General features: G+C 54.9%; 1 protein-coding gene across 2 annotated transcripts in view; it reads left to right on the forward strand.

Annotated features, from left to right (window-relative positions):
- Positions 1-11,911, forward strand: part of PPP2R2B (protein phosphatase 2 regulatory subunit Bbeta) — a 107,473-nt gene that overhangs the window by 82,971 nt on the left and 12,591 nt on the right. For both annotated transcript variants that reach the window (XM_026063314.1, XM_026063315.1), the window contains exons 2-4: positions 6,737-6,834; positions 7,579-7,744; positions 10,795-10,907. In XM_026063314.1, the coding sequence (XP_025919099.1) occupies positions 6,737-6,834; positions 7,579-7,744; positions 10,795-10,907 (377 nt within the window). The remainder of the gene's footprint in view (positions 1-6,736; positions 6,835-7,578; positions 7,745-10,794; positions 10,908-11,911) is intronic.

An 11,911-nucleotide genomic window follows, 5' to 3' on the forward strand; every position in this document is an offset into this window, starting at 1 on the left:
AAGAAAAGAGAGGAGYCTTTTTCCCTTCTGTTGTCACAAAACTGCTGTAGGAGCCCTGGGAGAAACAGGCGTAAATTGTTGATCATTTCAATACAAATACGTATGAGTTTTAATTAACGATTGCTCTGTCTTGTCTTTCGAATGAGGCGGGTGGGAATCGGCAGGCAGCATCCTGCAGCGGGACCAGGCTGCGTGCGAGAGCCACAGGTTTGCCGAGAGATGCCTTAAAAAAGGATCTGCTGCCGCCCTGCACTCGTGAATTTTAATCCTTGAAGAGCTCCCTCGTGTCACCCGCTGGGGAACGGGGACGTTTCCCTGCCCCTTAGTGCTGCTTAGAGATACCCGAGACGAGAGCAGAGCCCGCTGGCACCTGGCGCGACTCCCGTTGGCRGCGGAGGTTTGGGTCGGGCGGGGGTTTCTGCCGGGACGGGCGTCCTCRTCGCCTGCCGGCCGGGGGGGACGATCACCAGCGGCCGAGGGAGAGTCGCAGCTGCTTCTGCACCCGTCTCGGGCACGGCGTGCGGCGCGCAGGCCACGGGGTGAAATGCTTCCTGGGGATATTTGAACGGAAATCACGCCGAGCACAGCATTATTCAAATCCATGGAATTATACCTATCTTTTAGAAACAGAGAGATTGCAGGTTTTTTTTTTTTTTTTTTTTTTGTAAATGATGGAAGTGTATTTTTAGCCAGGCACTGTTATTTATACCTGTATGAAATCCTGACGGTGGATGTGAGCAAATAATCAGATAGGGACAGTGCAGCCAACTCCGGGGGCTCGGAGCTCCCCCTTTGCTGCGCCAACTAATAAATCAATGAAGGGGCCAGGGTGGCTTATGGATTTTTCATAGATTCTGGCCCCAGATGTTTTAAATAGTTCTGCTGACAAGGTAATGCATTAGATGGCCAGGCACTGCCTGAAAAATGTCTTACTGCAGCACTGGAAGTTTTTTTTTAATTCACTGAAAAAAATGAATGACTTAAACATAACCAGTGGCTGGTGATGGAGAAGATTAAATAGTGCAAAACAAATGTATTTCCAACTGAGTAATTTTAGAAGGAAAAAGTACATCTTAATGTGAGGTGCACATTAAGACTTTTTTGTGATTGCCTTCAAAGTGCCTCGGGTTGCTGTTGCCGCTTCTGTTCTCAATCTGTTCACAGCGCTTTCTCCTGGTGACGCCTCTGCTAGCGCGAGGCCCGGCCAGGAGCCTCGTGGGGACGTTCGGAGGTGCCCAAGGTCACCCACCACGCGCACCATTTCCTGCGGYGCTGGCCTGCTCTCAGGCTTTTTTCTTCTCCTTATTGCTAGGTGCATGTTGCTGTTGCTCGGGTATCATCGGGTACTATTGGATAGCTCTAGAGGGACATGGGAGTAGGGCTTCGGTTCCCTCTTCTGCAGATCAGAAAGCGGCTGAGATCTTGCCGCTTGTTCCCTGTGAATAAGGCCACCCCTGCACCACAGCTATGGCAGAAAAGTTCCTCCGTAAACCTGCCCTTGGTTGCTACGTCCCAAGGACGGGAGCTGAGTTTGCAGGGTTGGTTGAGTCTGGGTGGCTCCAGCAAAGACCCCTCAATCTCAGCTAGTCACCTTGGGGCTTCCTCTGTGCTCTGTGGAGAGAAATAGGTCTTTCCCATGCGTGAGTCATCCCGATAGGTCTGGTGAGCCGCACCTGGGATGCAAGCTCGGGCGATCGGCATCGGCCTGGTGGTCCTGGAGGCATCTGAGGTGGCTCAATTCCTGCGGCGTTTTGACTCGTCCCTCGGGGAGGACGGAGCAAGCCGAGCGGAGCAGCGGGAAGGGCTGGAGGGGTGAGCTGGGCTTGTCAGCAATACCATCGTCCCTGACACCAGTGCTGCGCTGAAGGGAGGCAGAGGTGCTTCGAAGGAGCAGAAAGCGCCTGGAGGTGTCCGAGTGCCTCCTGTGCGCTGGCAGTGCTGAAGGCTGCAGAGCTTTTGGGTGATGTCCCTGCTCCGAATCGGCAGCTGGAGTCGCAGGTCCATCGGACGCGGTCTCTTTCCTGCCTCGTCTGCGTAGCAGAGGTATCCGCACCGGAGACTGGGAGCTGCCGTCTGCCGTCTGCTATTTTAACTTTGTTAGATGAGAACTCAAACCTCAATTCCTATGGACTTCATCCCACTCACCTGCAGGACAAGATTAAGCCTTGGGTTGCCCTCTGCACCACGCTGCTTTGGTTAAGCAGCCTTAAGGCTGATTTCATGGTGACCTTAACGATATATTGGCACAGGCTTTATTAATGTTGTTATATGGCGATAGAGAATCTGAACGTCTCTCTTCTGCTGCGGATGTCCTGCTGCACAGGTTGCATTAGCCTAATTTCAGACATGGGGGAGGGAGGCACATGGGGATTAAAGCGTGTGAGGTCTCAGCAGTCAGACACAGCTGAACCAGGGACCCGTCTCCCGGGTCCTCACCCGGCGTGGCCGGTCCCGGAGGCTGCTCCTGAACGGTGCCGCCGCGGGCAGAAGGCAGCAGCCTGCAGGTCTGCRAGGGAACAAGCTGGCTAGAAGGACGTGCACCGAGACGGATCCAGCCTGCACCGAGCTGGTGGGCAGTTTTCATCTGCGGCAGTCCTGGGAAATGCCAGCTCTGAGTTGCTGTATGCGTGTCTATTTTCATGCCTGCCTTGAATGAGAAGCAAACGGATTAGGAAATCACTGAGCAGGGTAGTTAGCAGCAGACATATAGTTAGAAACTAACAAGTTAGAGTTATAAAAATTTTCCTAAACTGGAAACTTTAGATACATTGCCAACTGGAAACTGTCATGAATGAAAATCTCTGCTTTAATTAGGGTTTAGCTCAAGCTGCTGAAGCAGATTTGGTTCCAAATGCAACGTTTCTCAGTATTTGGGCATGTCTGCTTTTAGCTGTGACATCTATATCCAGCTATGGATGCAATTACATGTGAGAATGGGAACATCTTTTGGCTTAATTTTGCAGGGATTTATTTTTTCTTATGTTTGTTAGACCCAACGTCCTTTCCTTGAAATTTTCCTTGCAAATCGGTTTCTGATTCTACAAGGTCATCAAATTTTGCAGCAAGTCTGTCATTTTTAGCAGCATGGCTGGGACTTGCCCTGCCTAGGTATTCGCTGCAAGCTTTTAACAGGCATTCAGAAATACCTGTCCTCTCCTTTGGGAGGCATTGGCTCAATTGGGTGATTATATGAAAGAACTGTGTCAGGTAGATGTTTTGTTTGCTGAGGTTTTGCTAATTTTGTTTCTGAGATGCTAGCTTTAGTGCAGCCAGGGTCTCCTTCCTGCAGGGAGCTGTGTGGGTCCGTGCAGTTCTGGCCTATCCGTGTAGCGAAGGCACAGTTAAAGAGTGGGGTGGGTGCACGAGAGGTTTGTTTTCCCCAGGAGATGCTCGTTTAACAGCATCGTCAAGAAAGCCTCTCCGCTGTGGGAGGAGGAGGTGGTGAGGCTAGACCAGGGACAGTGCACGGCGGTCCTTTGCACGCACACCTCTGCTGCTCTGTCCTCGAGCCGGTGGCACGGCCGAGCCGTCCCTGCATCGGCAGCTCGCGCCCGTGCCGCAGCCGCCGGGGACCAGGAGCTAGGTGCAGCGAGACCTTGCACCGCCTTCGCCCCAGGGCTTCCCGAAGGGTAGGAGAGGTGAAGCGCAGCCGCTGAGGTCCTCGCTGGTCATCGCTACCCCTCCACCAGCGCCTGTGAGTGGTCGCTCGTTCGCACCCTTTCCTTCTGGGTTCTCCCTCAGGGCTAAGCCTGGCACTTCCTCCACGCTTCGCTGCGTTCCCAGCTGACTGCCGACATCTATCCGAGTCATAACACAGGAGAATGACTTGGGGACAGGAAAGGATATTCCACCGACCCCAGCTTTGCGGTGCGGAGGGTGTCAGGCAACCTAGATGTCTGTGATAAGCGTTGCTTCTACCTCCCCCCTCCCAGCTGCCCCATAAATCTTTGAAAAATCAGGCGAGGCTTTTTCTTTTTTTTTTTTTTTTCACCTTGGATCTCCTTTCTCGTTCCGTCAAAAACAAGTAATAAAGATGAAGGAATCGCACAGAGGGGGTTCACGGAGGTCGTGCTGCTCCGATGTAAGTAATCTAGCTGTGTGTTTATTGTTTAGTTAAGGTGCGGCGCGATGGAGGGAGGCTCCTGCTCGCGGCGGAGGGGAGTCGGGGGGGTGCCGGSGAGGCGGCGCTCGGTTGCTTCCAGTCTGGTTAGGTTTGAAATGGTCAGACAGAGGTCAGAGGATGTGTATCGCGTTATCTGCTGCATTCATGGGTTGCAGACCTATTGGCAGGGATGTGATCTGTTAAAAGAGATTTTTGGAGAGTGCAAGAATAGCATAAGCGCCCAAGAAATATGTGTAAATTAGGTTTCCTAAGGGGAATCGGTGGGGGGGACTGTCCAGGGCCTCAGTTTTCCCAACTGCAAAATGGGAAGGATATTTAACCGATGGCTTTGAAGCTCTGTGTTCACCAAACCTAATCAAGAGAGAAATAACAGTCGCACCTGCAGAAGCTCAGGATCCATTCGCTGACTTTACAAGGGTGAAACTCCGACCGGAGGCGCTCCGTGCTCGGCCACGCAGCCGGCTCTGCCGCCATCAGCCGGGCTTTTCACTGGCCTAAGCAGCGAGTAGAGTTTGGCCCTTCTGCATTGCTCCTAAGTCTTTTTATTAAAGTTAGTAACGGATGGCTAGAACCTTCCTGGCGGGTTTTGCTGCCCGCAAGCGCAGCCTGGAGCAAGAGGGCTCCTTGCGTTGGAATGAAGCGCTCGGCCTCGGAGCTCTTCCGGCAGGCGCCCGGCTCCCGTTTGTCCGGGAGGACAGGGTCTGCCGTAGCCTCTGGGCTTCGCTCCTGCAGCGCCGTCCCCGTCTGCGGCGGCATCGTCTCCCCGCACCTATCCACAACAACCAAACGCTGCAAATGAATTAAGACAAACTTCGGAGCGCGTTCACGTGTCATCGCAGATCTGCTGAATGCTGGGGAGATGGGGCAGTACGGCRAGGGCGCGCGAGTATTGATGGAAGCAGCACGGAGTTCATTGCTCACCTGCTTGCTGCCATCTGGATCCTCCCAGCTCAGCAGACGTGCGGGCTCTCGTGCGGCGTCGGGCAGCGATCTGGAGAGGGAGCGGGGACGTGTGGCCCCTTGAAGATGTAACGCCGTGGGCAGGATGAATAAATTGCGGATGGTCTCGTGTCCGTGGTTCCTTCTGCTGCTTCCCTGCTTGCATCGTTCAGAACTGGGGTCGGCCGCACGCTGGTAGTGGGAGAGGTGGAGCGTGCAGAGCCGAGACGCGGCAGCTGCGGGTGAACCGAGCGCGCCCCAGGATGGGGCCGAGATTCCCCCCTCGCTCTGCGGGTTTGCGAAGATCCGAGTTGTGCCGGTTATCCTGGGGGCCGAGGCTCGGGATCAGAGGCTGGAGGTCGGTCCGAGGGCCCCCRGGAGGAGGTCAAGCTCTCGGTCTGCGGGGCGAGGGAGGAGGGCTGCAGCCGCCCCCTCGGGTCGGGCCGGGYCGGGCTGGGCCGGGGCGGCTCTGCAAAGCCGGCGGGCTCCGACCGCGGATGKCGGGGATGGCGGTTGGGTGCRCGAGCTTCTGGGAGGCGCCTGAGACTGCTCGTATGGGCTGCACAAGCGCGTACTGCACACAGGTAATGGAAATTAAGAGAAAAAGATTAATCCTGTCAGCCGTCATCGCAGCGACTAGCTGGCTGATACCGTGACTAACTGCCTGTCGTTGCAAAATCGATCCCGCAGCCGGAGCTGGGTCTCCGAGGCCGCGTTCACTCTTCCCCCTCCGCCGCTCTGGGCTCGCGGAGCGCGGCGCTCAAAGCAACTGGTGGACGCCAGTCGGGCGGTAATTGCCGTGGAATTAACCTTTGGCACTGCTCTAAAAATAGGCCTAATAAATCCAGTCATTAGCAGCTCTCCCGCTCGCCTTGCCTCAAGGGCAAGCGCTGCCGATTAAAGCCTTCAACGCRGCTTCGAGGCCCCGAGCGTCTCCTCGCCTCTGCCTGCTTCCCCTGCCGGGGCCGCCTGCCCGGCCGAGGGTTTCGCCTCACGAGGCCGATTCCGGCCTTCGCTCCGTTTTGTGGGGAGGGCGAACAGCGAGAGCGCGGTGCCTCGGGGGGGCRAGAGAAAGGCACCGTTTTTACTTGTTTTGGCGGACGACGGGGGGGTCGGCAACGGGCAGAGGAACCTGCCGTGACTGACGCGGTCGGTCTGGTTGGGTGAGCCGGGGCGGGCAGAGCGCAGACGTGTCTCGGTGCCTCGGCCCCTTCCTCTGGAGGCCGAGGCGAACGCCGGCCCCAGCGTCGGAGGGAAGGGGAGAAAGCCTGAGAGCAGCGGCGACGGGACCGCGCTTTTGCCAGCAAGCCGATGGTTCTCCCTGGGCACGGAGGGGCGATGTCACCGGTGCCCGCGGTCCGGACTCCGGGCTGAGCCTTCCCCGGCCGGCACGGAGCGGAGGTGGAAAATATCCTCTGAGCTGAGCCTGGCAGGAGCCCGGGCCCTGTGTGACAGAGTCACAGCAGCGCCGACCAGGTTTTAGTCCGTGCCCATCTGGAAATTCTGTGGTTGTTATGGCATACAATGGAAAAACTAGGATTTCTGGAAATTTCACGGGGGAGACAAAACAATGCTAACACCGATTGCCTTAGCAGTGTGGGCAGTGGTGCCTTTAGATGCCTGTGGAAAGCCGGCGTACAGTTACTTAAATTGTCTTTGTCTTCTTCTTTCCAGCTGACATTATCTCTACGGTAGAATTCAACCACACAGGAGAATTACTAGCAACAGGGGACAAGGGGGGTCGGGTTGTAATATTTCAGCGTGAGCAGGAGGTAAGTGCTGGTGCATGCAAAATGCCCATTTTATCCTTTTAAGAGAAGCTTCCCGCTGTTCCCTAATCCTTATGTGTCACTCTCAAACTCAGCTCCCTCCTGGCAGACTCCAAACTGAAAAGCGACTGTTAGCATGAACAGGGCTAGATGCCATCTCTAAAACGCCCTCAGAAGCACACTGGGCTCTCTGCATCCCTTTGCTTTCCTTGCAGCCCGCCGGACCGGGGCGTAAACGGGACCGTGCTGGAGCGTTTTGGTGCCCAGCCGCCGCGAGCGTCCCCTTCGCCGGACCGGGCCGCCTCGCTCCTCCCGCGCGTTTCGCGGCTCCGGCGATGCTCGTCCCCGCCGTGCACGGGCAGGAGCACGCGAGGGTCGGGCGGATGCGGGGCTCCGCGTTTGCGCTCGGCGTTCGGCAGGGGATTTAACGGCYGCTGCGTGTGCTGCCGGCCCAAATGCGGCGACCAAAAGCTGCTGCAGGCCCCAGCAGCCTGGAAGGTTTTTTCCCTCCGTTTCCAAAGCTGTCTCGTTTTAATTGGTCTGGCACGTCCCATGTGGTATTTCACAGTCTGATCTGGCTGCGAGCAAATCTCCCCTCGTGGATGTGATTGCTTAAGGTGGGAAGGGATGAGCGATGCCCGGCCGTGAAAAACGTTGAGCGGCCGGGGGGACGCCGGGGCCGGGTCGCCTTGCCGCGCCGGCTCTGACGCTGCCGTTCGTTCCTGTCCATCCCCGTTCCCCGCACAGAGCAAGCACCAGCCGCACCGCCGCGGGGAGTACAATGTCTACAGCACCTTCCAGAGCCACGAGCCCGAGTTCGATTACCTGAAGAGCCTGGAGATAGAGGAGAAGATCAACAAGATACGATGGCTCCCGCAGCACAACGCCGCCTACTTCCTCCTCTCCACCAACGGTACGTGCGCCGCGGGGCCTCCTACCCTGCAAAAGATGTGCTGAAAACTGCATTAAAACTATATTAAGAGTATGTTCAAAGGACGTAGGCTCACCTCACTGCAAAACGCTGGTGAGAGCAGGGGAACCGGCACCCAGCCAAAACCTCCCGCGGAGCACGCTTTGCATGCAATTCCTGTGCTTTTGCCTTTATTTCACAGTTTTTATTCCCTGTATGGGAGAGGTCTTGTCCCTCCGCTGTATAACTTTGCTATTATTACTTTTTGGAAACTGTTCTCTTCTCTTTTTTTTTTTTTTTTAAGAAAAACTGCAGGAGATTTGTTTCAATTCAATGTACAGCTGTGTTCGGCTGAGCAGTTTCATGTTATGTGCAGATAAATATCAGGAGGATCCAGGAATATTACTTGGGATGAATGGGACCTTAAGATGGATGTGACTTAATTACTTCAGGGGAAAAGGAGGGGTCTAATTATCTCCATAACCAACTTACTTTGTATTATATAATTTACTCTATTGATCATTCTAATAAAATGCAAAGACTTATTAAACTCATTTGGGGGGAGACTCATTGAAATGCAATGAAGATTAATTATAGAGTATAATGTTCTGTTAATTGAGTTTTTAAATAGTTTTTTGATTAACAGGGATATTATCTTTCCATTTGGGATGGTGTTTCATGTGCTAGCAGGTTATCAAAATGATTCTTTTTAAAATATTCCCATGTTATGTTGTGTCCTTTTGTTCTTGCTGTTAAACTAACCTTATATACAGAGACCCCCTGAAGTAAAATGGGTTAATAAAAACAAAATTAATAGCAGTCAGTTGGAGTTACTGTGTAAAAGAGAAAATTAAGATGAATGATAAGGCTGTGTATAAAACCTAGTGGAAGTGGTGATAAACTGCTGATAGAGCGGCTGCCAGGAGAGAGGAAGGAAAACACCATTATTCAAGACGGAGCCCCGTGTTCCTGGGGCTCCTCTGCCTGGGAGGCTCAGCGGCACGGGATGGAGAGGACGGAAGGGATGGAGGGGAGGAATAACCCCGTGCACCAGTACAGGTTGGAAAGCAGCTCTGCGGAGAAGGACCTGGGAGTGCTGGTGGACACCAAGTTGACCAAGAGCCAGCAATGTGCCCTTGTGGCCAAGAAGGCCAATGGTATCCTGGGGTGCATCAGGAAGAGTGTTGCCAGGAGGTCAAAGGAGGTGATCCTCCTCCTCTCCTCAGCCCTGGTGAGGCCACATCTGGAGTACTGCGTCCAGTTCTGGGCTCCCCAGTACAAGAGGGATGTGGCACTACTGGAGAGAGTCCAGTGGAGGGCTACAAAGRTGATGAGGGAACTGGAGCATCTCTGTTATGAGGAAAGGCTGCAAGAGCTGGGCCTGTTTAGCCTGGAGAAGAGAAGACTGAGGGGGGAATCTTGTCAATGTATACAGATATCTAAAGGGAGGTGTCAAGAGGATGGGGCCAGACTCTTCTCAGTGGTGCCCAGTGACAGGACAAGAGGCAACGGGCACAAACTTAAGCACAGGAAGTTCCACCTGATTATGGGGAAAAACTTCTTCACTGTGAGGGTGACAGAGCCCTGGAACAGGTTGCCCMGAGAGGTKGTGGAGTCTCCTTCTCTGGAGATATTCAAAACGYGCCTGGACGCAATCCTGTACAACGTGCTCTAGGCAACCCTGCTTGAGCAGGGGGGGKTKGRMYWRRWKRWYYYCMARRRRMCCCCTTCCAACCTTAGCGATTCTGTGATTCTGTGATTACAGGCGGTATTTCCTGCCTGAACTGTGTCATAAGGAAAATTATTAACTTTGAAACCCTCTCTAAATAATGAATTTTAAATTCACGCACAGATCACCAGTGTGCGCGCTCTAAAACACACCCTACGGCTGCTGTGATGGGTCACGCCAGTCCCTGACAGAATTGCCCCAAGGGGGAATCACACCCTCCTCCGCAGCACCAAGGGCGTTAAAGCTCAATTAATTTTGAAATTGCTCTGGAAAAGCAACCAGTGGCCCCTAGGTAATTGCCGTAGGAGCTAGGAAACGTGGGAGGAGGAGGCTGATGTCAGGCTCCTCTCCCAGGTGACTGCCAGTAGATGCACAGATGTGTGCAGGTGTGTGTGTGTGTGTGTGTGTGTGTGTGTGTGCACGTGTGTACACGTGTGTGTGTGTGTGCGCATGTCTGTGTGTATGCACATCTGCGTCTGTGTGCATGTCTGTGAGCATGTGTGTGCATGCAAGTGTGTGCACACGTGCGTGTACGTGCATGTGCACATGTGTGTGGGTGTGCACACACACACCTGTGCACCTGTATGTGCGCACATGTATGTGTGCATGCATGTGCACGTGTGTGGGTGCGCACACACCTGTATCTGTGCACACGTGTATTTGTGCATGCATGTGTGTGCATGTTTGTATGTGCATCATGTGAGTGTGCGCACACATGTATGTATGCATGTGTGTGCRTGCACATATGTGTGCACATGCATGTGTGTGCACACCATATGTGTGCGTGCGCACACGCATGCATTTGTGCATGCATGTGCATCTGTGCAGCAGCAAGGAGTGGAGCAGCGGCATGTAGCTCCGGCCCGTTGCCAGGGATGTTTCCCATTCAGCGCCCCGACACCAGCTGCATCCCGCGTGCTGAGTGCTGGTGCCGCGCGGCTGCCTCTTGGAGGGGTTGTGGACCCCGGCGCGCCCCACGTTAACACTGATGGTTGAGGTGCCATGTCTGGGGCCGAGCCTTGGGAAATCAGTTCTCATACAGGTTGTCCATTAATCCAATAGTTTGGGAGTTTGTTCAGCAATCTTCTTAACACACGTCACAAATGCTTTGCAGGAATAAGGAAACAGAGGTCTCAGGATAAAGTATTTTGGTGAGAGTTAATTTTCCGAAAGAGGGTTTTTTTCTGTGTGACTTCTGTGCTACTTTCGGTAAGCTGAGGACCAGGAGACAGCAGAGTTTCAGGGTTAAAAGCACCTGCTGGGGCCTTACGGCTGCTGCCGGGCGCTCCAGGCGTAAYGGTGTCCCCTCTCTCCCGCCATGCAGATAAGACCGTGAAGCTGTGGAAAGTGAGCGAGCGAGACAAGCGGCCGGAGGGCTACAACCTCAAGGATGAGGACGGCCGCCTGCGGGACCCCTCCATGATCACCACGCTGCGGGTGAGTGGCGCGGACCGCCGCTGCCGGGCGCCCCTCGTGCCGAGCACGGCCTCCCGCCCGGCTTTCCCGCGGCCCCCGGGACAAGGGCGGCCTCCCCCGTGCAAGCCGGGGCTGCGTCCTCCCTGCTAGCGCCCAGTCGGATGCTGGGCTGGAGCGGGGCTTTCTGCCTGCGTGTCACATCCCGCTGCACGGGGCCRGCGGCGACACCAGGCAGCGGCTAGTGCTCCCAGCGGTGCGAGGAGCTGCCGGCACCCGGCCGACATCCTTCCCTGCGGAGCAAGAAGACACTTCCTTCCGCGTGTCCCTTTAGCCGCTGCCACGCTTCCGTGGCGTTGCCGGGCAAGCGCGGCCAGCAGCGTCCGTGCCAGCTCCGCGGAGCCGGGAAAGGCAAGCAGCGACCCCAGCCTGGTGCCTTCCCGCCAGCCTAGCGCCGGGAGCTTGCGAGCCAGGCACAGCCCAAGCCGCTTGCTTTCAGCCCTTTATTCGTTTTCGGAAGGAGCTTGGTGCAGCGCTGGGCTGGAGGCACTTGCGGCTTTGCTGTCCTTCATTGCACGCTGCGCAATGACGTGCTGCAGGCTCCCCGTCTCTGGCAGCAACCCCGCGGGAAGGCATGGCTCCTGCTTTGCAGCCACGGGAAGAGGTAAAACACGGTGTAAATGCTCAGTATTGCGGTTATTAGTATCTGCAAGCGTGATGTCTGCCATCCCTAAGGATGGGAGATTGAGGAGTCTTCAGCCAGCTCCAGCTCCAGCTAATGTCTTGATGATTTTACTTAGACAGATATTTACATAGCTGTAACCGCTTTACTGCAGCTTAGCATATCTTGTACGCTTACCTGCCCCGTGGTGCGCCTGTTTCGGAGTAACGCTGCATCCGCCCGCAGCTGAATTTTCAACCACAGCCAGGCAAAAAAGGKCTTTAAAACCACCTTGCTGCAATCAGCTCTTATCCATTCCTCCTAACGGTTTAAGTTTACGCGATGAGCGTTGTTCTCGGGGGGGGGG

The sequence above is a fragment of the Apteryx rowi genome, unplaced genomic scaffold, assembly GCF_003343035.1.
Source record: "Apteryx rowi isolate R43461 unplaced genomic scaffold, aptRow1 scaffold_2, whole genome shotgun sequence".
In the NCBI taxonomy this organism is placed as follows: domain Eukaryota; kingdom Metazoa; phylum Chordata; class Aves; order Apterygiformes; family Apterygidae; genus Apteryx; species Apteryx rowi.